We start from the raw sequence: 25,245 nt of genomic DNA, 5'->3' as shown, positions 1-25,245 counted from the left end.
AGCTTAAGGTATCCACCTGATTCTGCCTAAAGCTGAGCTCTCCTGCTCTCTCTATCATTCTCCCCTGCGCCCCCCCCCCATCTTGCAGCATTTAAGAATTGCTTTCACCAAGGATTCACCTGTATTCTAGAATGGGCTGTAAAAGAAGTATACAGAGGTGAAGATGAGCACAGTTCTGCTTCCTCCATCCATGCAGACAATTGAATCACTGGGTAAACGGGAACTTGACATTAGAAAGGTCACAACAGGTCACATCAATTCAGATGTCCTACTTACCTGCTCTAGACAGTCACAATCCTGTTGGGAGTCATATTCAAAGGTTATAGATATATGTCAAACATCTGTGACCTAATAAACCTATCATCCTCACACTCATCCAAGCCATTGAGATACCACATATGCTGGTACAGCCTTCCATATAGACACAACTGCTTTTTTCCTTAAGCTGCTACCTTTATTTCTTTGGGTCCTTTCTGGTTTTAGTATTTAATCATTAGCTGTGGGCCCACTATCTTATATTGCATGCCTTCATTTTTCTAAGGTTACTTGATTTGGAAGCCTTGTCAGCAAATAATTTTAATTGCTGATTTTTGTTCCTCAGCTGCGACAGCCATGGAAATTCAGTCAATATTCATCAAGATGTTAAGGGCCAGATCTTGTGTTAAGGGTTCAGGAATGGATCAGAAAAGAGAGAACTTCAGTTCTCCTGAATATTGTGGCTGTTGTGAGAAATACTGCTGCAGAGGGTGTAACATGTGGTGACGTAATAGATCCTTCTATGAGAAATTAGGAACTGAAAAGGCTGATAGAATTTAGCCTGAAAAATACAAGGGCAGTATTCCAAGAAGGGCAGCAACATATATAAAGGTCCAGAACTTGGAAAGAAGAATTTTTAAGAAATTAAAATAGTCATCAAATTTAATAAGTCCTAACCTGGCTTGCTACGAGAAAATTTGACAGTAGATAAAGCTAAAAGCAAAAAGAATGGGTCTTTGGAGCTCAGAAGCCATGTAAACATTGAAAGCTTCATTCAAAGGGCAGCAGGGAGCCACTGTGGACTTCATCAAGGAAAGTGATGCCCCCACACTCAGGGAACCTTCTCTCAGTGTGGAGATGGCAGTGTATCTGGCAAGAGTCGGTAAAGGCTGGCTACCTAAGCGAGATCTCAATAATTCAGATAGGAACTCAGGAGGAAGGGGGTCATTGAGAGGAAGTGGAAGTTGAGAGAGGTGGGTTCATGTTCCATGTAATTTGGAAGGAGAACCTGGCAGATGTGGGAGGGGAAAAAGACAAACAGAAGGACAGAGGGGTTAAGAGACTGAGTAGTGTGGGAGGGGGAGAGTTCAGGGTGGAGACAGTAAAGTGAGGCATGGTGGCATTATCCTCATTCATTGCATTCCAGAAACAAGACCCTATCCCAGTAAAACTGAATATAAAATCGGACGGTTTATCCCAGTAATTTTGAGTAAAAGTAATGTTTTTTGTTTGTTTCTGTTTTTTTTCCCCCTAATATAGCTCTAGTATCTTTTATGACAACATTGGTTCATTATTTTTGGGGGGTGGAAAAATCCTGTTGTTGTTGGGGAAACATTGATAGTATCACATTGTGAACTTTACTGTTAGGACCATGCAGAGAGAGCCACTAGTGATGACTGATCACAAAGTGACTTCCTCGGCTGGAGAAGGAAAAATCAGTAGCTCTTGTTTCTGGGGTTGGCGCAACATGCCATTGGGCACTACATGTGTTTTCTTATTTAATCCTCCAGCCGACATGATAGGAAGTGCTATTTCATTTCAATAGAGGAGAGAATTGAGACATTGAGAGGTAAGAACATGGTTCGAGGTGATGCTGGCAGTTTGTGGAGCCTGAACTTAAAGTCAAGGCCATTAGCTACAGCATCCATATTCAGTCTACCACACAGTATTGTCTCTTATCCATCCAGGACTTGATATCTAACCAGTACACGTTGGGTTTATTTCCTAGGCCTGTTAAATTCCATTCGTCCACTTTCCCACATATTCACATAAGTTTGTATCTTTCTGAGCTCCTTCCTATAAGCTGAAGATTGAATTATTTAATGGTCTACAATGCCTTCTGAAAACCTAGGAGTGTTCCCTCTGAATTTCCTATGACAGATCATTTACAAAAAAGAAAAAGAAAGAAAGAAAAAAATGTCCTAGCGACTGTCCTTTGAGGAATCTCTTATTAATACTTCTCCTTATAGAAACATGTCAATCTATGCTTGATTTGCATCTTAGCTTTAAGCTAATTTTCTGTCTTGAAGGAAAAAACAGAGACTTCTCATCATCTACTTTTTTTTAAGGCATCTTTGATCCTGACACCTTGTCAAAACTGTTGTGAAAGCTGAGGTAAATTATTTTCATATGTTATGTCTGCTTCATATGTACACTCACAACATACCCCCATTCTCTCTTCTCCATAATTAGAGCTACCTGAGTTCAGGGAAATCTACTCTAGAACTTTCTAGAAGCTGTTCTCACTTTCTTGATTCCTGTAGCTCTCTGATAAACTCCAAGGAAGAAGTATACAGGAGATTCAGGGAAATTGTTATTTTTTGAGAGGAAAAAGCCACAAGGGGTTGAGCCCCAGTAGAGGAGAGATCCTAGATCTTGTTGCATCAACCCTGCCCTTCCACATTCTACTATGTAAAACCTAGAACAAATGGCATCCAGTAAGGGTGAATGGACGAAACAACAAAACAACACAGAAAAACTCAGAATGTCATTCATTTTTCTCCACTTTCTAAGTGTCAGTAAAATGAAGAAGAAAGATGTTTTGGAAAAGCAGGAATTTCTTTTATTAACTGAAGGCATTGTGAAGATTCTGGACTGTCTTCAGTCTAACTTGACAGAGATTAAAGGGAGCAAAAAAAAATCCCACAAACAAGTGATGGTTTGTTTAAGAGTTTAGTTAGAAAAACAGTAAAAAAGAAAAAAATACTTGACTTTTAAACATGACAAATTTAAACCTTCCACAAGTGGTTAAGAACAGGCATAGTCCTTTTACACAGTGTGGATGCCTTGCCTTCCTCTCTGCCTACCTGTCTTCTTCTCCACATTTTGTCCTTAGCTGCAGCTCACCTGCCTTCATGCCTTGCAAGGCAAACAGAACACAGAGGAACCTAAGTAAACCTTCAGAAATCTTAGAAAGGGTTGTGATTGCCTCGCCCTGTTCCCACTTCCCTGAGGAAAGTTGGATTCTAGACAGCCAGGACACATTGGTTTGAAGCTGATGCTGCCTGAGCACCAACCCGTGTGACTGAAACCTGTGTTGGTCTGAAATCCCCACCTCACTAGCACAAGTATCTGATGAGGCCAGTGAGTGCGAGCATGTGGGCAAATGTAAATGTGTTCTAATCATAGTGAAATAACATCACAGAAGTTCAGCCAGGATCACACTTATAATAAAACAATATTGATTGATTTCAGGAAGAGCAAAGATCAGTTCTACCCAATTACACTCTGGCTACCCCGACAACGTGGCATGGCTCAGGGATTATTTCACAGCTCTTTTATAGATGACCGCCATTACAAAATGTTCTTTGTGACACATGAAAGTGTATTTCTATTTGTGTGTGTATGCAAGCTATCTATGTGTCTTCATGTATATAGATATGAATACACAACTGACTGTGAAGTGTAAATATCTTATTTATGAAGCCTGGGATATGATGGGACCAAAGAAAGAAGAATGAATCTAAACCACAAACCCCAAAAAGGAGGGGGAGGGGTCATGATTGACCTGTAGTCTGTGGTGGGGCACTTGAGTAGCATGTATTCAAAAGAAAAATATTCCTAAGCAGAGAGCAGAGAGAAAGAGGGGAAGGGAGGGGGAGAGAGAGAGAGAGAGAGAGAGAGAGAGAGAGAGAGAGAGAGAGGGAGAGGGAGAGGGAGAGGGAGAGGGAGAGGGAGAGGGAGAGGGAGAGGGAGAGGGAGAGGGAGAGGGAGAGGGAGAGAATAGGAATTTTATTCAGCCATAAAGAAGAATGAAGTTGTGTCACTTGTGGGAAAATGGATGCAATCTGAGATAATCATATTAAATGAATTAAGTCATCCACAGACAAATGCCACGTGTTGTCTTCAGTTTGTATGTCCTAGACTTTATATATTTTACACATAAAATCGGGTGTGTATAAGAGCGTGACACTAGAAGTAAAGCTATTCAGGGAACAGAGATGGGTGGGAAGGGGGTAAGAAGGCAGAGGGAAGCCGCGTTCAAAGTATATGATATTCCTCTATTAAAGTGTGTCTTAGGTAGCTCTCCGTAATAAAAACAGTAGCGAAGCAGAGTAGTCCCTTACTGCAGAGCAGAGACAATTAGGCTCCCAGAAAGTCACAGGACAGACAACTTACTAGCCTAGTTTATCTCCAACACTCTTGCAGCCATGCTATTCCAATAGCAAAGTCTTAGAAGAATGGCTCAAGTATTCTTTTTATGGCTAGATGCCTAGTACAGGCTATGATCTAGACAGCCATGTCCCAGCTAGGCTTTAGGGGAAGATTCCCAAATGGGCAATTAATTTAGATTTAATAGGACAGTTACTGTAAGTTTAAATAAATGCCAGTTAAATATTAACAGTGTATTTATTGAAGATTCACATTGCTGGATGCATTGTGGGATTTTCTTTTCCTTAAAGAAACCCTTTATCGGAAGACTTTTAATCATCTTGACTCCTCCATCGGCTTGCCTTAGATCTGGGGCAGCTCATTAATTACCTTGTATGATAGTTTTCTGAACTCTGAAGTGGTACCTTGGCTTACTGGAGAGTGGAAGGGCAGGAGGAAGAGGCTATTTCTGCACAGGAGGAACAGATAAGTGACTCTGAAGAGTAAACTGCTTCTGAGAAGAGGGCTGAGGAGCATCATAATCACAGTCTATTAGAGTTGGAAGGGTCCTTGGAAAGCTTCTAATCCAAGCTCCTTGGGTAGAAGTCAGGAGGTAGAGACCCAGGCACTGCCGCACAGTAAGTGGCAGGCTAGGACTGCCACTGCAGACCCTTGATTCCTGCCTCCCAAGGGTTGTCATCATACTCTGGAATCTTTCTGTTTGTTCTTCGGAGACGTGCTAGCCCATTGGAATGAATTAGCTGGCTGGTCTTCACAGTGACTCACTGTCCCTGTAGGATGTTGGCTCATATGACAAGTGAAAGTCCTAACATTTCCAAATTAGCAGTGAGATCTGCTGATAGGCTGAGAAGAACTAGAACCCAGGTGTTCTGGTTTCCAAAATGATATTTGTGTGGAAGTCATTACTAGGAAAAGGTAGAATTGAAGCAGTATATTATAGAGCATATTCTCACCTCATTGAAATTGGCCTTTTCTGTTTCTGCTCTTATCTGAGGGACAAAGAGTAAAATCCTCCAAAGAAAAATGTGGGTAAAAGGTTAGGGAGAGACACCAGAAGCAGGTGGTTCTTGAGGGAGGAAAGCTGTAGGGGTATGCAAGGCGTGTGTTCCTGACAGGGTCTTGGGTGTGCTCCAGGTCCAAGGCTGCAGAGACTGCCATGCCCAGGCCTGTTCTGGCATCAGAAGTCAGTCCCTCAGTGATTGGGCTGCTTCTTGCGAACATTACACTTGATAGGTAGTGTATAGGTAAGTACATTCATGTAAGCTGATGTCCATAGGTAACCTCTCTAGAAGGATTATGGGGCTGACTGCTCTGGAGTGTTGGAAGGTGAGAAGACCAAAGGACATGCTGAAAATGGAGACTGCAGCAAGCTGACCTTGCAGACTCAAGGGGCTTTGTCTGCAGCAGGCACACAGAGATAGTAAAAGGATTAAGGAGCCCCTGGAAGAGGGTCTAAAGGTATGGCTTACTTAGGATGAGTTGCAGGTATCCTTTCCCCCTATACCTTGGGGAAACCCTGGGTTTTCTCTACCTCTACTTTTCCAGTGTACTTGGGAACAGGAGAGCTCAGGGTACCTAGATAGCTACCAAAAAAGTAAGCCAGATCTGAAGCACAGGTTGTTTCCCCTCAGCTTCTGTGAACAGGCGACAGCTGTCGGATGGCTAGCCTATTCAGGGATGGGACAGTGGGGTGAAATGTGGGGTCACTCTTCTTCCTGTTTGGAGTGTGTAGACTGAGGCACTTCCTGTTTCTACCACATCCCAGTGTAGTGTTTCTTTTCTTTCTCTGGGATGAGGTCCCCTCCTGATGTAAACTCTATGACTGTCCCCAGGCCTGTGCTCTGCTCCTAGACTCCTCCTGTCCTCTGAATGAATTTCTCCCTGTTCTTCCTGACAATCTCAACACAACCCCTCCAGATATCATTCCGAGACACACAGGAGAAGCCCAACTCTGGACTGAACTTCTGCATCTGTTCACACAGCCTCATAGCAGCTCCATGTGCTTGGTACCATGCATGAATTGTATTAGTTTACAAGCACAGCTGTGTCCCCAGGGTCCTATCCTCAAGACAGAGCATGAGGATTTGACTTTTGCACTTTCTGGTTCCAAAGCCCACAGCTGTTGTTGGTGGATAATATGGACCGAATGGGTGCCTGAGTGCATATACCTGTCTGTCTCTCTTGGTAGACAGCATGCTCTGTGTGGGCTTACCCGACTAGAGAGAATTGGTTTCTCATTAGGGTGAGTATACTCCTTACCTCTTAATAATGACTCTAGAAAGGCCAATGTGGTGCCTAGAAATCTGGACAGGCACCACAGGTTTGATTCCTAAGAAGGTAGATTTTAGCCTATTTTCCTCAACTGAGTAGAACTCAGGATTCACTAGAACTTCAACATTTGGGAATCTCAGTGTAAATAATGGCTGCTGAGAAACCCAAGAGCTTCAGACTGCTGGTAACTAGAGGGCAAGCCAGTGTGCGTTCCTTCATTATTCTTTATCTAGTTCTCAACACGGGCCCTATACATGCTGGGTTACTGAATGCATCCAATTCAGTGGACTCCCTGGATGCCCAGAGATATCATGAGCGGTGTGTGGCCCCCTCCATGGTTATCTGTGCAGCCCCAGATGAAGCAGCAAAAGCCAGTGTTTGCTGCTCATCTCTTCAGCAGTGTCCATAGTTGTGGAGCAATGGAAAGGTGACTGGACCAGGTGTCAGGAGTCCTGAGTTCTTGTCCTGCTTTGCTCATTATTAGCATTATACCTACTATGACCTACTGGGGCTCAATCCTTCCTTCCTGAAGTGAAGGGTATGTATTGCATATCTTCTCACATCCTTTCTGACACATCATTCTGGGATTGTCTGAGTCTGAGGTTTTACTACGACCTAAATCTTCCATAAGAGACAATTTTGCCCCATCCTCTGTGACTCTTGGGATGTGTTCTCTGGATCCCTACCCTTTGTGTTCTTGGCACTTTGATTTTAGCTCATTCAGTTGCCCTCCACAGCTTTCCCCCACTACAATCTCTTTGCTTTGTGCATCTCTTAGACAGTTCTATGGGTTTCAAAGCCCGTGGACAGGCAGCCATGCCCCTGCCTTTTCTTCATCTCCTTCTTCTCGGATCTCTCTCTGTCTGACCCCTTTTCTCTCCATGCAGCCCCCTGCCCCTCTTCACGTTGCCCTGTTGCTCTTCCCACTGAAATCCTAACCCGCTGGACTGTAGCCCAGATGATCAGTGATTTTTATTGTGATCCTGTATTCATAGAGGAGCAAAAAATAGCAGGCATTTTTCCAAAGCCCAGCCCTTCCCTCCACCCCTGGAGGCACCTCTTTATCCAGATTTACAGTGCTCTTTCTGATTAAATCTTCCAATATCTATTGGATGTCACGCCACTCACTAACTGCCCTGCATTTTTCATCTTGCCTGTGCTTCTATTTGAAATCTCTACCAGGAGAGGGGGGCCTTTCGCCTTCGTAGAGAAATAGAGCTGGCGTGTTTCTTAAGCCACTGCTCTTCCTCTGTCTCTTGCATGGTGGACTCGCCACAGCTCTTTAGCTCACCCTAGCCTTGCTGTAGGTAACACAGAGCAAAGCAAAACAAAAATCCCAGCTGGCTGCCTGTCAATCAGGACTTCTTGTTCAAACCCTAGTTTAGTGTACAGGTGCCACAGCAGGTATAAGCCACCATATGCTCCTATCTGCCTCTGTGTGTGTGTGTGTGTGTGTGTGTGTGTGTGTGTGAGAGAGAGAGAGAGAGAGAGAGAGAGAGAGAGAGCTTGAAAGGTATTGTCCTAAAGATATTTTTATAACCTGAAGCAATTACAGCTGTCAGTGCAGAGACAAGCTGTGACAAGTTGATTTATGTGTACAGTATACGTGTACGTGAGAAAGAAGGGAGGGGGGAGAGGGGGATGGGGGGAGAAGGTGGAGGTGGCACTTGTTAGGAATCTGCTTTCCAGGAGGCAGAGAGGAAGTTGTTTCTATAAAGAACACAAATAATGAAATTGCTCTGACTGTCATCCCTTTTTCATTAACTCAGATATGCTGGGAAAAATAAAATAAATCCAGCAGTTTTTATGAAGCCAGAGACAGGATATAAGATAAGCCACTAAGTGCTGGTTATATTTAGGGATTAGGGAATGGGAAGGCAATTGACATGCGATTTTGATCTTCATCTTTCTAAAGCACTTCAATAGCGGGTTTGAGTAAAGCTGATCCGTCTTGTTAATTGTGTGGGCATCTCTGACCTTTGGCCACTTTCTTAACCTTTATTTGTGAATAGTTTGGAGCCCTGGGTCCATAAAGCAGAGATTGTGAGTGGCTTTTCTTTGTCCTCCCAGAGGGTTACCTGAGCTCTGATGGGCTTTCTGTGGACAGTTACCCGGATGCTGCAGGCCAGCACTCTTCCTCGGGGTCAGAGACAGATGTTCTGACTGCCTGAGATGAAGTGCATTCAGGCCAGCGTAGACAGTGTCTCAAGGAGCCTTTGAGGATTATTTTTCTGTCTAGCCATAATAACGAAGCAGGAGCAGGAAAAATGTATTAATAAAGCCTCTTCCATCTTAAATGGTTTTCTAAGTATTTTTCCTGTAGAGTTAATCATGTATGTAGCTCCCTTGGGACAGGCTGTTGGTTGTCATTATCCCCATTCCTAGATGCAAAACCTAATGCTCATTTGTACCTACCTGGAATTAGATGCAAGGGACTGAATTAGAATTTGTCATGAAAGGAATCAGCCTCTCCATTCTGGATCCTGGGTCTGTAGGGAAATACCTCCAAAGCCGAGAATGAGTTCCTTCCCTTTCCTCATTGCCTAGGATTTGTTTCCACTGAGTGTGGCACTTAGGAAGAGGGGTTGTGATGGGACCATAGGAGGTACACCTGATGGGTTATTAGGAGGGATGTGGTGGCTTTCAGGGAAGATTCTTAAACTCATAAGCCTGTTAATCAGCAAAGAAAGCTCAAGCCTTCTGTCTGTACTCACGAACAGCTCAACTGAATGAAATAGTTTAATTTATGATTTTTCATGTTTTCCCACTGGAAAAACGAGACAAAATAGGCTTTGGGGAAAAAAGCCATTTGTTATTGCCATAAGTCACCAACCAGCATTTTTGGCGTTGTATGTCAAAAGGTTCCCTGGGTTCAAAAACAGCGGATGAGTTCCCTGAGACTTTAATATCAGACAAAGTCACCAGAGGAGGCAGTAGGGAATTGGCCTAGTAATGAATTGGTGTCAAGCATTTTGACACCTCCAGTACAAAGTTGCTTGATACTTCATGGCCCAGGAGTGTCTGGGCAACTATAAAAATAGAAAAGCAAGCTTGCTCATCTTCCTTTGTGGCCCTTGAACTTGGCTAAAACATTCCAAAGCTGACCTCTGCCCTCCCCTTGGGTGTAGTGGTGTGAGGGGGATATTGTGTGAGAAGTGCCCTTGGGGATCCTTACATACTGTCCACATGGAAATGGTTGGTGTTACTCAATGGTGTCAGTGGCCCCGAGGTACCAGCCCTGCTGTGGTTAATCATGGTTTTGTAGTGATGTTTTGGTGTCCGGTGTTTGATGTTCCTCTTTGAGGAAGAGCTTTTTATTTTCACTATTATTTCATAGTTTGTTTTAAAAATAGTATCCCAATTGTATGCTGTAGAAATGCTCGGGGAAACAAAGCCATCGAATCCTCTCCTCCACCCTCTACTTCCAGGGACAGTTTAAGTCATTATTGGGAGCTCAGGACAGCCCTATCCTCACCATTTCTACCGATCCACTCAGTTCCCTGCGCAGGGACTAGGTAGGCATGGTCCATCAGAGCTGGGGCGAAGGGAGAAACATGATGTGGGCACAGAGGAACCAGCAGCAGACAGGAAGAAATCACAGGACCTGAGGCATAGCCAGTCTTTACTTGGGCTTCAAAGATTTAAAGAAAGCCACACCTCTTGGAGATGAAATCAGGTATGCCAGAGTGTGAACCCAGAACCCGGAGTATCTTCCTTATAAACCAGGCAGTGGCTTACATTGGCCCATGCCTGTGTACCTTTTGCCTGGCAAGCATACTCAGTGTCGGGGGTGGGGGTAGGGTTGACAAAGGCGGTGTTGAACTTGACCAACATCTTAATGGGATTTTGCTCATTTCACTCACCAAGATGCTTCTGGAATTTCCACGTTTATTTTTTACCTGGACAATCTCTATTTAGGATGGTTGTGTTTAGTCTATGGGGATTTAAGGAGCTTGGGGGGGCGGGGTGGAGTGCAGAGGGTAGTGTAACGTTGAATAAAAATGAGACTATTTAAAGCATCCTCCTAACACTGTACTCTAAATGCTGATAGAATTAATTTGACCATTTTAAAGGTGCACAGATGCATGCTGCAGGCTCTTCTCTTCCTAGTTAGTTTGTGACCCTTATTAAGATGTCTAGGGCTTATTAAGACCTCACAGTAACTTTGTCTTCTTAATTGCGAAGAGCTTGCTCTTTAAGTCCAGAAATGGTTAAACCAGTGGCCAGAGGTGCTGCACCGCCCTGCCCTGGCCCGGCACGGCGGGGGTTAAGGTGGGCTCCCTCGCCCCGCACCCGCCGGGATGAGCGCGCAGTCCTTGCCACCCGCCCGCCGGATTGCTTGGAGTCGGCACCGAGAGAAAGTGGCGGTCAGGGATGGAGCTGCTGCCATGACAACCCCGGCGGTCGGGGCCCGCGCGCGTCGGGGCTGCTCCCGGGAGGAAGGCGGCGCGGAGGCCGGGGGCGGCCGCTGAGCTTGGCGTCCGCGGCTCCGGTGCCGACTGCGCTTCGCCTTCTGCAGCGAGCCAGAGAACAGGCGAGGAACTGCCACGGTCGCCCTGCCGGGCCGCTCCAACCTCGCTGCTGCGCTGCAGAGACTGCCCAGGCTGCGGCGCGCATCTGGGTTCCGAGGAAGTTGACCGAGGCTCTGCCGCAGGATTCCGGAGTCCGGATTGCACGAAGCCGGCTTAGCTGTAGCCTCCTCGCACCATCCGTGCCGCCTCTTGCGTGCTCTACTTTCCATCTGCTATTGTTCCAGATTGTTTCTGGCGGCGAGCTTTGCTCGGAAACTTAAGAAAGTGCTGAATTTTCCCTTGTTCGACTGAGGAATCGCAGACCACATCTGGATAGCTGGATGCAACCCAGCCACAGCCCTGTTGGATACCAAAGTGCTTACTCCTGTCCAAAGTGCCATGCCTGAACTGCTACAGGAAAGAGGCAGCTCCTGAGTCCGGCACCTGTGCGCCTGCTTGCCTGCCTTGCGCTGGTCTTTCCTGGCCACCTTCCTGGCCACAGACAGCACGAGAAAGTCCGCCTCGGATGTGTGCCGTGGAAACTGGTTCTTGGAGGCTGGCAAGCTGAGGCTGGATTTGAGGGAGGAATATTAGACTTGGAGGAGTCTGCGCGCTTTCCTCCTCCCAGTGCATCGCGCGGTCGCCGCTAGTTCATCGCTGGGTCCCCGCGCTCACTCCCTACCCCACCCACTTCCTGTGCTCGCCCGGGGGGCGTGTGCGTGCTGCTGCCGGAGTTCTGGGAAGTTGTGGCTGTCGAGAATGGGGGTCTGTGGGTACCTGTTCCTGCCCTGGAAGTGCCTCGTGGTCGTGTCTCTCAGGCTGCTGTTCCTTGTACCCACAGGAGTGCCGGTGCGCAGCGGAGATGCCACCTTTCCCAAAGCTATGGACAACGTGACGGTCAGGCAGGGGGAGAGCGCCACCCTCAGGTAGGGAACTGCCATTCTACGAAATAATGATTTGTTTGGGCTGGGGGACTGGGACAGGGGTGCGGGTGTGTGCACTGGAGCAAGCCAGGGCTAGTGGAGAGGTCGCTAGTTCCCTGCGCTGCACAATTCCTGGATGAGTTGGCTGCTCTGCCAAGGAATGTGGCAATCACAGGGCAATGCCAGGGGAGATCTGTTTCCCAAACCTGGCTTCTTCGACTCGGATTTGTTGTGGGTGAGGGATAGCTGTCTCATTTTGAGGGCAGTGGTCCTAGCGCTGCCTGTTCCTGAGCCTAACGGCTATGGTGACCTGGGACTTGCCTGAGACTCAGCATGGATTGTCTTCTCTCTGAAGTTAATGAGTCCCAAAGCAGGGAGATGGCTTGGTGGTGATGGCCTCACTCTACCCGTGCCACTGGGAGTTGCATCCAGGGACTGGACTCTGCAAAATCTCTCTTCCTGAGCCTGGTTTTACCAAGGTTTTTCTGGGCTGTCTGGATTCCATGAGATGGTGGGCAGAGGCAGATGTGTTCTTCTGTCTGAACGTGGCTTTTGAACACTAGTACCATGCCTTCGGATTTGCCTGTGGAAAATGTCATTTACTGAGAAGACTGTGTTCTGTTTGCTCTGTCCACCAAATCAGTGTGTGCAAAACTTGGCACCCAAAAAACCCTAGGCTTTAGTGTGGTGTTGGGTCAGGAATGATTTCTGGGGTTGAGGATCGCAACATCTGGGAAGGAGGAGAAGAATCTTGACTACATTTTTGTGTTAAGTTAACAGGCAAGATTGTCTCCCCGTTACCATGCTATTAAAGCACTAACTCCATTTCCAGTGTTGATAAAAACCACGCCTCTCACAAGAGGGCCACACACTGGATGATTGTAATAGGAGATTTTCCTCTCTGGAATTTTTAAGAGACCAAGAAACCTTCCCACCTCTCATTGTTTTAATAAAGTTTTCAAAACTGGTCAACTGAACTGACCACAGGTGACAGGATACTATTTCCATCCTCTGACGTGGAGATTCTTGGGAAATTAACCTTGGCTTTGGTGCCAGATGTCTTGGTCCCATTGGTTTACTGAGATTGGATTGCATGCATGATAGCCACAGGATAGAAAGTGTTGGGGAGGAGGAGCACTGGCAATACAGAGTTGAATTGTGAGGTCATTTTCAAAAACACGTGTGATTTAAGGAACATGCAAGGCTGCAAACATCCCAAGATCCTTTGTCTTTGGAGACCTAACTGTCATGGCTCCAGTGAAGTCCTGGTTACTCAATGATACACGAATGAACTCTTTAGCGAATACTTCAGATTAAGCTAAACTGCCCAGTTTCCCTTTCTCTGAAATGACTTGGTATTTACTTTGTGTAGGGACTTCATGGGAGTTGTAACTACTCATTGATTTCAGACTATCTCAATAGAAAAAAAAAATCCTCTAAAACAATGTATTCAAGAAAATGCAGTGTTCTCTAGATGGCTCCTTTGACCCTAACCCCTGGTTGCAGGAAGGAGACCTCTAGGGACACAACAGAGATACTATCTATGGGGATTATTTTAGATACAAATAGATTCCCCCCACCCACCCACACTCAAAAGAGAGAAAAGAAGATAGTGAGTGCCCTAGGGGTTTGAAGATATACAAATGTAAGTGGCCTTGACAGAGACTCTCACATTCTAAGGAAAACAAGGAGATTAGAGTGGCCCAAGATGTCAGTCATCCCAGGAAGGGCAATAGCCCCATGGCTCAGGAGGTTCTGGCTCTTTCAGAGAGTGGCTGCATCCAGCAGGTACCAGGGCCTGGGACTTCTTTCTAACAGTCCTTTATTGTACAGTACAGAGTGTATTGACTGCTCTGCTCTCGTTCCCACTCCTCCCCTTCCTCTCTTTCAGATACCAATGTTTGCATTTTCCCATAGGCTCTCCACACAGTGGTCTTGTTTGAATACAAAGGGAAGTGCCAGGACATGGTGAGGCTGCATCTGTATGCCTCAGCACTGGTCACAACCCAGCCGTGCATACCAAGTCCATCCAGTTCCCTGCTATGCTGTGTCAGCCACAAGAGGCTGACTGTCTTTGTGACATTCAGGAGGGTGGTCCTCTCAGTGGATGGAACCCTAAAACCTAGGGATTAGATGAACCAGGATGTGATGATACCCGGCATCGGTCATGGCCAGGATTTGTCAACAGAACTGGTACCAGGGGTGACAGGCAAGCTGTGTGTGTGTCACCCATGCCCCCCTCACATGTTTCCTCACTCTTCTCATTGTACTACACTCGGACGTAGAAGGGCTTCCTTCTTGGGGGTACAGTTTGGGAGTGGAGGCTCTGAATTCTTAGACACACGTCCTGCCTTGCCTTGTTCTGTGTTGGAAAGTCGCATGTGGTGATTTTAGGATGCATTATTATGTTTATAGAAAAATTGCTAATCTATTGATAAGTTGCAACCATCTCATGGTTCATGATTCTGTGTATTTTTTTTTCTTTTAAATTGTCCACAGGATGGAACTGGTTTCCTTCCTTCCTTATCAACAAGTAGGGAGGCTGAGGCACCTTTGCTTACACAGAAGGCCACCCAATCCTCCTGGCAGCAAGACTGCAGTTCCCTTCATGGCCAGCAGAGGACTTGCTGCTCTAGTTTCTTTTTATTCTGCTTTGTTCTCACCAGCATCATCTTTATGATCTCTAAAGAGTAAATGTTTCAGCAACAAATTCTATCTTGAAGAAACTTTAAAAGTTTATTTTACTTTTTCTAATTATGTCTAATGATCTTTGTGGAGCTATTCTATTGGGAAACAAAGGTGTTGGCAATCTGTGTGGAGTTGCAGGCATTTGCAATCTTCCACTGTGTCTGCCCTCCCCTTGATGCTTTTATGAATGGTGAGATCACATTACACAGAATGTGTAACTACATAGCCCCGGTTTATTGAGTAGACACCATGTACTAGGGAATAGCAAAGTGCTATATATAATGTCTCAACCCCCTAACATTGTAGGTGAATCCTAATAATAATTATTATGTAGTTATTATTATCACATTTTACAGATGGGAAAACTGAGGCATTGGCATGAAGAATTAGCCTCACTTGGGCCTGTGGATATGACTCAGTTGATAAAGTGCTTGCTTAGCTCATATGAATCCCTAACTTGATTCCTAGTATAGCCCCTCCTCTCACAGAAATCAGAAAAAAAAAAAAAGAAACAAAAAACAAAGCAAAACATTACTTGATTAAGGTGGAATAGCAGGAAGTTTTGAAGTGGGACTAGCAGGAGGCACCAGCAATGGTGATGTTAATAAGTTGAAGAGTATTATCACTTATTGACCAGCCACTGTATGGTACTAAGAATTAAATGTACCTAGTCACAGTTAATCCTCCCTACTCTCTGAACTTCATGAAAGTATCCCCCATTCTACAGATGAGGGAGTTGAGACCCAAAGGTCAGCATTTATCTGAATTCACACCAGTAGCACGTGACAGAGCTAGAGCGCTGGTCCAGAGTGATTTCAGCAGACCGCAGATATTGCGATTTCCCAAGACTTATCGGGAGGGAACTCTGTGCCTCCCTCCTTCCCCAGTGGTGTTTAATGTCTACCGTCCTTTTTGCCTTTGTATGTTTAATTGCCTCTCTAAGTGGGCTGAGCTCATTCTGAGAGAGCAAAGATCACACCTTTTAACGTCATGAGCACCCTGGATGACACGGGGTCCCGAAACAGATGAATGAAGACAAAACAAAACTATCCTTCACGCTTTATTGTATTTATCTATCACTTTATTTTATAACGGAACAATGATCAAACAACAAAGATTTGTTGCATGGTTCTTTTAGGAAGGGCACAAAGCCAGGTGTTGAAGTGTGGAGGGAAAGATATGGAGGCCTGGACTTGGCTCTCAGAAGTCCTGGGTCCACTCTCCAAAGCCAGCCCGTGAACAAAACAATCAAGATTAGCACATGGGTCTAGGATGGCAAGTGGGGAGGATCTGAGCAGAGTGCCCTCTGGTGGAGGGAGGCTTTCAGTGGCGGTTAGGACGTAGCACAAGAAGACAAGGTTTCTCTGGGTAGCCCTGGCTGTCCTGGAACTCACTCTGTAGACCAGGCTGGCCTCTAACTCACAGAGATCTGCCTGCCTCTGCTTCCTGGGTGCTGGGATTAACGGCATGAGCCCCCACCACCCGGCCCTTCTCTGGGTTTTTATCCCAATGGTAGGCCCGTAGGCCTTACTTTTGGTTGTCCCTTCTACTAGAAACAACACTATCTGTATTGCTCCCTTCATAGGTATTCCCAATTTTGGCCCAAGTACTGATAAGATACCCCCATTGAGGCCTTTGCTGATGCTCCAATCCATTTAGTCTCCTCCGCTTGTACCAGTCTTAATATCAGCACAGTAGGTGCTTTTTCATGAGCATTCATCTTCCTCTGAAGCCATTCCATTCATTTGTTTAGTTACCTGCGTGTTGTCTGCCTTCCTCACCTAGACAGTGAGCACTGTAGGATAGGTGTACACCCTCTGGCTTACTCAGCACATTCATTCATCAGTACCTTTTATACAAGAAGTCACCAATACATGAGCTGTGCAGATGAGTGAAGGAAGAGATGTGTGTCTAAGATCGCTCCCTTCTCCCCTTGATTCTCTCTTTCCCTTGCCATCTTGTATTGTCTTTGCCCTGGGATATCCTTGGTACAGCATCACAGTTGCCATGGTCACGTGTGTGTTCCTGACAAGGTACTGTGTACAGGTTCCAAATACATGTCATTTATTGAGCTGGTGTCTTCCTGAGCTCTACACAGATGGGCTGAGGTGGGAGGTTGTTCCATATTTGATAGCGTGCTATGGCATGTACCTCCTGCTCTGGCAAGTCATTTGACTACCCAGTGATCCAATCTTTGAAGAAATGTTCTTGATGACGGGCCAGGTATACCTCAGAGAAAGTAGTCTTCTTAAGACAAGGAAGGAGACAGAAAAGCATCTCCTTTCCCATCTTCTATTCTTAGAGTCCCCTGGCAGCGGTTGTCTCATGGTGGAACTATTGATCCCTGCTTATGGGCTCACTCCTTCCGAATAGAAATGCCATCTAGGACGTGTGCACTGGGCTTACTTCTTGCCTTCTCTCAGGATTGCTGACTGCTCCCCTCAGGAGCTGGTCAGGCATCCAGCCTGAGGACAGTGGCTCCTAGGAGCATGGGCAGATGGGTCTGTGCAGGGAGGTTCCTAGAGTATGCCAGCCATTTGAGGAGCCAGAAACCGAAATAGGAAACACGAGAATGCAACCAACTACGGGACAGAAGGAGTGGGAATGTGCCAGTTCTTTTGGAACCTAAACTGTGTACAGGGGGACAAACCAGTTTTCCAATATCCCTTTCCTCACCAGTGGTGCACTGTGGAAATAGTTTTCCTTTCCTCTGTTAGGGAATATTTTCCCTAACACAATATTTTGAAGTTTGAAAGGATTACAGAGACCAGGAAGGTCAACCACGTAAGTGTGATGAAGGTAATGACCATCAGTCTTGCTTCAAGGTGAGAAGGGAGACATCCAGCACCAACTCCAGTCCCTGGCTGTGGGCTCACCAGGATGCATGTGCCTAAAGGAAGGTGGATTTGCCCACTAAATACCAAACCATCTGCGGACTTACTAGGTGTGCTTCTGATACAATTGGCTGACATTTGTCACTACATTCTTGGTTCTCTCCTGACTCTGCTTTCTTTGGACCAAAGCATGTGTTATTACACTACAGTCCTGACTCTGTGGGACAAGCCTATTTTCTATCTGTTAAGCCTTGTGTTGAGTATTTTCTTGCCCAAATCACAAAGGAGATATCGTTTTTATTCTGATTTTACAGACAGACAAACACAAGTGAGGCTTTCCCCCAGCTCACAGGATCAGATAGTAGGCACCTGGACCCGGCATTTAGGCTCTTTCTCTTTAGGTCAGAGAGCTGGTCTCATTTTATCTCTCTTTTCTTCTTTCCCAAGTCCCTCTGCTACCAAGGACCTAGTGAACTTTCTTGCTCTTCCTTGTGTAACACACAGCTCCTTTCTTGATGATCTTTGGGTCCTGGGAGTGTGAGAGATTTATGTGGCTTGTGGCATGAACACACAGAGTCTCATTCTGTCTCAGTAGGACCCTTCTCAGAATCATGAGGCTGACTTGTTTTGTTCAGAGGAAACTTTATTTCAGGGTCTACCATTAATCCATTGCTTCAGGTATTAACAGTCTTGGGCTTTTCACAGAGAGGTCACAATTTCTCAAATATTTTCGAGTGTTTCCTCAAAGTGGGACACCAAACAGTTCTAGGTACACATAATTCTATAAGGATGCCACAAGCCTGTGCAACTGGATGCTAAGGGGTTGAGGTCCAATGGGAAGGACCTGGGTCTATCTTCTTTCTTTCTCTCTTTCTTTCTTTCTTTCTTTCTTTCTTTCTTTCTTTCTTTCTTTCTTTCTTTCTTTCTTTCTTTCTTTCTTTCTTTCTTTCTCTCTCTCTCTCTCTCTCTCTCTCTCTCTCTTTCTTTCTCTCTCTCTTTCTTTCTTTCTTTTTTTTCTCTCTCCCCCTCCCCTCCCTCCCTCCCTTCCTCCCTCTTTCCCTCTCTCTCTTTCTTTCTTTGTTTCTTTCCTTCCTTCCTTCCTTCCTTCCTTCCTTCCTTCCTTCCTTCCTTCCTTCCTTCTTTCTTTCTTTCTTTCTTTCTTTCTTTCTTTCTTTCTTTCTTTCTTTCTTTCTTTCTTTCTTTCTTTCTTTCTTTCTGGAACAGGACCATTCACATCTCTTCAAGGGTACTGAAAAAGCATAAAACCAATTAATGTTGACATGTGTCTCTTCTTTAGGGCTGAACATTCCACTAAAGTCATTTCACTTCCTCAGGAACAGGGAAGTTGTTGATTTTTTATTGTATAATTGATGACCAGTCAAAACAGTAGACAATGTCGCCAATGCCGTATTTATCTGTATGCATGTAGAAACATAGGTAGATGGTCTAAAAACAGTGTTTTTTATGACATGAAAAATTTATTGGATTTAGGATGCATTTTCATATTTTTCATGTGAGCAAAGAGAGGTGATAAAAGAGAAGTCTAATTGAATGACAGCTGGTGGAGACAAAGGTCTATGACACAGAATACTGACTAACTTATACTCCAGCAGGCATGTGCTAGGGGACAGAGAGGTGCATAAGAAAGACACCGAACTTGGCGTCAGGGACCCAAGCAATCCTGGGGCTGGCATCTTCTCAGTGTGATTTCAGACAAAAAAAAAATCAGCTCTTTGTTTGAGGAGAACATTGCTACTAAACACTTCATGGTGTTGTGTTGGTGAAAATAGTACTGTCCTGTTGGAAGGTCTTTGCTGACTGGAAGAGGTTGCAGCTTCCCCATGGCCTGACAGATTTATCTCAATAGTTTGGCAATATGGGACTCCCTCACTCCCCAGCAGAACATCCTGCCTCTACCTGCCCTTATCTGGAGGATGTCCCTGGGCCTGCAGCACCTTATCTAAAAGCTGTCTCTAAGCCAGATGCCTGGTTCATCTTCACCTTGTGCCTTAGCACAGATCTCTACTAAGAAGACTTGTGCTAGGACTCTGCTATAGGACCTACTGCCACATACTAAGTAAGCAGGAGCATGACACTTAATGCAAATTAGGTGTCCTCAGGATCTTCAATCCTATATATTCCTTTATACTCTGAATGAAGTTGAGCTGTTTCACCAAAAGCCATCTCCCAGAGAGCTCTCTCCATTCATGCTCATGGGCCACTTACAAAGCTTTCTGTCACGGCTTTTGCCTTGCCTCTTTGACCTCTTGGACTGATGGTCAATAGGCAGAGAGGGAAAAGAGGACTGCCACAATGCACAAAATTTAATGCATAGCTATCTTTTCATATGTATATGGATATAATACGTATATAAACTTATGTATGTGTACATATAAGTGTACATAACATCCACACATTTTGTTCTACTCTCATTATAAACCATTGTAGCTCTAATATTCATATCACTATACTTTGATAGTTTTAACTGTATTCATTTCTAAAGGGTTATAAAGAGATAAATCCTGGTGGGCAGTGGTGATGCATGCCTTTAGTCCCAGCACTAGGGAGGCAGAGGCAGGTGGATCTTTGTGAGTTCATAGGCCAGCAGGGTCTACAGAGCGAGTTCCAGGATAGGTTCCAAAAGCTGCACAGAGAAACCTTGTGTCTTGAAAAAACAAAACAAAACAAAAAGATAAATCCTGTTTTGTCCACTCATAACCATCTGTAATTGTGTGTGTGTGTGTGTGTGTGTGTGTGTGTGTGTGTGTGTGTGTGCATTCTCCAACACCTTTGCTTTGATCTATGACTCTTCTTAGGTTCCAATAATCTCTTGAGATATTATAGTTTTGAAAGGAAGCGAGAAGAAAGGCATTCCTTCATTTTTCCTAACAAGATTGTTGCATAGGAAGTTGTGACAGTTCAGGGCTCTGAAGATGAATTGTCCACCAAAACAAAGCTGTCTAGAATGTTTCATAAAGTAGGTTATCAGAAATTCATGGACAGATTCAGGCTAGGTGGACCTCTGTCCCTGGAGGATTGGTCTCTGTGATAATATGATGTAATAGGGCAGTAAGATGGGGTGAGATGAGATGGAACAGAGGATCTTTGGGTATGTCCATCTTCAAAGGTGTCAGAGGTTCTTTGCTTGCCTTTGGTATCTCCTTATCATTGGCAGGCAGGCCCAGAGCTTGAATGGTAAAAATAGAAATAGAACCCTGCATTGGTCATTTTCTTTAGGGCAGAGGAAAATCTGGGTCACTTCCAGTATTTAAAAAATTGAGCTTGGAATTCACCAATGGGATCAAGAAAGCACTTTCTTCTAAAGCCAGTGGCAAAAGGTATAAATTAGTTTAAGTGTAAGAGCTATTATGTATCACAGCTTCCATCTTTTATGATCTGTTTGTCAAAAATCATTCATTCACATGGCTGAGTTGTTTGGGTTTATTTTGGAGTGCTTGGCCAATTTTCTGTCTTGTCAGAGTGAAATGTTTTGGCTTAGAAAGCTTTTGGGGTGAGCTTTGTCTTGTAAAATGAACGTATGAATTAATCTTAGAACTTGATGATAGATTTAAAAAAAATAATAGAATTTTTAATGAAAACAGCATCAACCAACAGACTGGTAGAAAACATAAAACTGAAATCAACCTTCAGACAAAGCTTTGTTGGCCCCATGGAAGCAAAAGATGATGTATTTGTATGAAAGTAATTTCTTATCTTCTCTGGGTTTTAGACAGGGCATAATGTAATGGATGAGTGGAAAAATGCTCTCACACCTAGAAAAATCATCTTTTTACAAATTTACCCATCAGGAGAGATCAATCTAAAACAGTTGTAGCCCACTAGAACTTACAAGTGAGAGGGGAAATATATGCGAATTATTTTTAATTGAGTGCTGTTGTTACTGTATGTGACCACTATAAAGAGGAGTACTATGGGGCTGTGAGGAGAATTATGCCTGTCTCCCCACCAAAACGAACAAATGAGCGAGCAAAGAAATAAATGTTTCTTGTGCCTTATATAAGATCTTATTTGGAAACAGGCTTGAATGTTCTTTATCCAAGATGCCTGAGACTTATATTTAAATTTGGATTTTTAATAATACAGTTTTTTTTTGTTTTTAAATTTCTACAATTGTATGGTGAGATTTCTTGGGAATGAGACAACAACATCCTGTTTACAAAAATTTCTTTTTTTGTTTCATGTATGTCCTATGTACATTGTCTGGAGGTAATTTTATAGAATATTTTAAATAATTTTGTGGATGACACTATGTTCATGATATGGAGTTTTCTACTTCATATATATATATATATATATATATATATATATATATATATGCTGGTGCTCATGGAGTTAGATTTTGCGGGTTCTCTGAACCTTTGGGTGAAGGGATGCTTAATCTGTAATGAACTAAAATGAAGTTATACCACAGTCAAGTGGTCCCCTGAGTCAGTATACCCAGTGTATTCATGAAATAGTAACACAGAGATACAGAGGACACACGGGGAGAATGCCATGTGATGGAATAGACAGAGGAGGTGTGATGTCTTGGAATAATATAAGGAATGTTGCAGAGTTAGCAGTCAAAGGTGGCGACAGACCAGGTAGAATCTTGCATGTGAGTTTCCAAGCTGCGTAGCCTTGTTGCTCGCAGGGTCTCAGCCCTCCAGCTTCCTGAAGTGTGTGCCTGTAGTTTATTATTGATTGACACCATTTGGTTTGCTTCTCTGTTATGACAACCCTACAGCATTGTAAAGAAAGGCTTTTGTTAGGCATTAACACGCATATATAAAGAACTACAGAAAGGCCTGCTTAGACCATGCAGTCTTCAACTGTGACATGGACAATAGTGGCCCACAGAACAGGTGTTGAAGTTCGCAGTGCTGTGGGGATTACTGTCCCTACCCAGGAATAGTGCCAGCCCCGCATATTGCAATTGCCAGGGAGGCTGAGGAGACTGAAAACAGAGTGGGTTCCCTCTCTCTCTTAAAAGACGGTCAGAATGAACTCAATTCTACAATCTGTTATGTTATGATAAAAGCTCTCAACCCTGAGCCAGCCATTGGTCACCTCCAGCTTCTTACCATGGTCCTCTTCTATACCTGAAACTTGAAGACTATTACGTGCCTATTTCTAATCCCACAAACAACTATCCTTTGGGGGCTTCATGATCTGCCACGAGAAAAATTCCTCACCCCCAGTTTTTTTCTTTGATTCTCTCATCATCCCCGGCCCTTTAGGTAGAAACTAGCTATTTTGGAATATTTCCACCCCTCAGGCTATCTCAACCATATTGATTAGTTTCCCTCCCATGTCCTACCGACCATGAGACCTGATTTTTGGATGCTCACTGTGGCTTCTGTTTGTTTCTTTCTCGTCTTCCTCAAAACTTGCAGTGAGGTCAAAACAGATACAGCAAGGCCATATTGACCACGCCTCTTCCTGCTACAGCCAATCCCTCTCCATCCTGACCACACCCTTCCCTCAGAACCACACTGTCCCACTCTGAACCAGCAGAGCCCCCTTTTAAGTGACATTCAGATTATACTCCTCTCGCATGAGCTTGACCAGCTCCTACACCGCTCATTCCCCAACTTCCACTAACTTCCTGTTTCTCAGTCAGTCCCAGTCCTGGGAACTGTCAACACTAACTGCTCCTTTGTCATCCAGTTGCTCAGACCAGAAATCTAGCAGATATTTTATTTTTCTTCCTGTCTTGCACTGTGTTTAATGTGCTGAGTTTGCAAACTCGGTTTCTCGGTTTCTCTTCACTTTTAAGAGATTTCCTGAATCAGACCACATTTCACCATCTGAATGAACCCCCAGGTCAAATTCAACACCCCCCTCCTAAAGTATTTGGCAACATTGCCTCTGATATTTGTTTCTGCTTCTCTTTTTTAAAAAAGATGGATCTGTTTTTATTTATGTATATGGGTATTTTGCACCAATGTATATATGTGTACCACATGCCTGCAGTGTCTGAGGAAGTCAGAATACATCATTGGATCCCCTGGAGCTAGAGTTATAGACAGTTGTGAGCAGCCATGTGGGTGCTGGGAACCCATTCTGGGTCCTTTGGAAGAGCAGCCAGTGATTTTATCCACTGAGCCATCTCTCCAGCTCCTATCTGCTTGTGTGCTTAAAGAGTCCTTTCCCAGGCAGAAGTCCTGCTTATCATTTAAGAACATCAATTATGTTACACGACTGTGTTCCAAATCCTGCTTTGGTCCAGTTATCCTCGAATAAAATGCCAACTCTGGTGCTGCCAAGATCGTTCTAATCACCTGGAGCCCCCATCATTGCTACCCCCCAGGGCAGCAGCATACTGAGCTTCTCTTGTTCTGGGATCCACCAAGTCTGCTCTCTCTGCTAGGACCTGCTGTGGAAATGTGTGACCACAGGCCTCGCTGAATTTGTGTGTCCTTTCCAATGTTACAGCCTCCAGGCCACACTATTTGAAATAGCTATTCCCCCGATCCTCCTCTTCCTGTTCCCTTACCTCACTGTAATTTTCTTCATAGCCCTAACACTTAGAAAGGCCTGTTATTTATTTATCTGTTGCTTATTTATTGTCTCTTCCCCTAAAATGTAAGATCCACCAGGCCAGTGAGTTTATTGCTCTCATTCATAGTGACTGAATTACTGCTGGGACACACAATATATTAAAGGATATTCGTAGAGTAAATGAAACATTTATTAGGAATAATAGTAGGCTATTAACAGTGAAAATTTTGTTTATCTTTTGCTAGGAAAAGGAAAGTCGTATGGCATGGGCTCAGGTGTTATGAAACTGTGCCAATAGGGGTGGGTGCTGCTGTTGGATTTGCTCTTAGGTCAGAGACTGGAATGTGATGTTGAAGAAGAAATTTCCTGGGCAGTGGGCAATGTGACACACTTCATAAAGTCAGGATGTGTGAAATCTAAAGGGCCTTTAAATATCCACGTTTACAAGGAGTTTTATAGAAAATCTAATAAACACTAGGAAATAAGGATTATTTTCTAGCCTGAGGCCTACAAACATCGTGGATGAAGGCAAGGAAGTGGCAGGCCGGAGGAAGGCCAGCCATGAGCCTGCAATTTAACAAAATGGTCAGTGCCTGTTATTTTAGTTTAAGCCTGCTTCCCCCTGTCCTCCCCCCCCCCCCCCCCGCCCCCTAGACAGGGTTTCTCTGTGTAGCCCTGGCTGTCCTGGAACTCACTCTGTAGACCAGGCTGGCCTTGAACTCAGAGATCTGCCTGCCTCTGCCTCCCAAGTGCTGAGATTAAATACCTGCACCACCTGCCTGGCAAGCCCACTTCCTTAAGTAACTGCTGCTTCAGGACTATAGAGGATAATGCAGGGATGAGACACAAATCCTTTCCCAAGTTCAAATCCTGGCTCAGCCATCCATGTCTATGATCTCTGGGACACTAACTCACTGAGCTGTGACTCAGTTTACCATCATTTAAGGGGTCTAGTAGTAGGACGACTAAGCCATCAATGCAGTATGAAGTGCTCAAAACAGTATGTGGCACTCTGTATATGGCCAACACTATTGATACAGCCGAGGGTTGTGCCCAGTACGAACTGTCTCTGGACAGACTGATATGCTTGCTTGCCATCTCTCTTCAGAAGTTGGAGGGCACAGAGGACTGGGCAGGATCAGATGC

At 44.6% G+C, this 25,245-nt stretch overlaps 1 protein-coding gene across 4 annotated transcripts in view; it reads left to right on the top strand.

The window, feature by feature from the left end:
- The window catches only part of Ntm (neurotrimin), a 987,861-nt gene that overhangs the window by 553,500 nt on the left and 409,116 nt on the right, over nt 1–25,245 (top strand). For all 4 annotated transcript variants that reach the window (XM_015995471.3, XM_042280600.2, XM_076575913.1 and 1 more), the window contains exon 2: nt 11,992–12,076. In XM_015995471.3, the coding sequence (XP_015850957.1) occupies nt 11,992–12,076 (85 nt within the window). The remainder of the gene's footprint in view (nt 1–11,991; nt 12,077–25,245) is intronic.

Source organism: Peromyscus maniculatus, chromosome 7 (assembly GCF_049852395.1).
Source record: "Peromyscus maniculatus bairdii isolate BWxNUB_F1_BW_parent chromosome 7, HU_Pman_BW_mat_3.1, whole genome shotgun sequence".
NCBI classification, from domain to species: Eukaryota; Metazoa; Chordata; class Mammalia; order Rodentia; family Cricetidae; genus Peromyscus; species Peromyscus maniculatus.
Note: the sequence above shows the minus strand (reverse complement) of the source record. Positions and strands in the feature narration are given on the sequence as shown.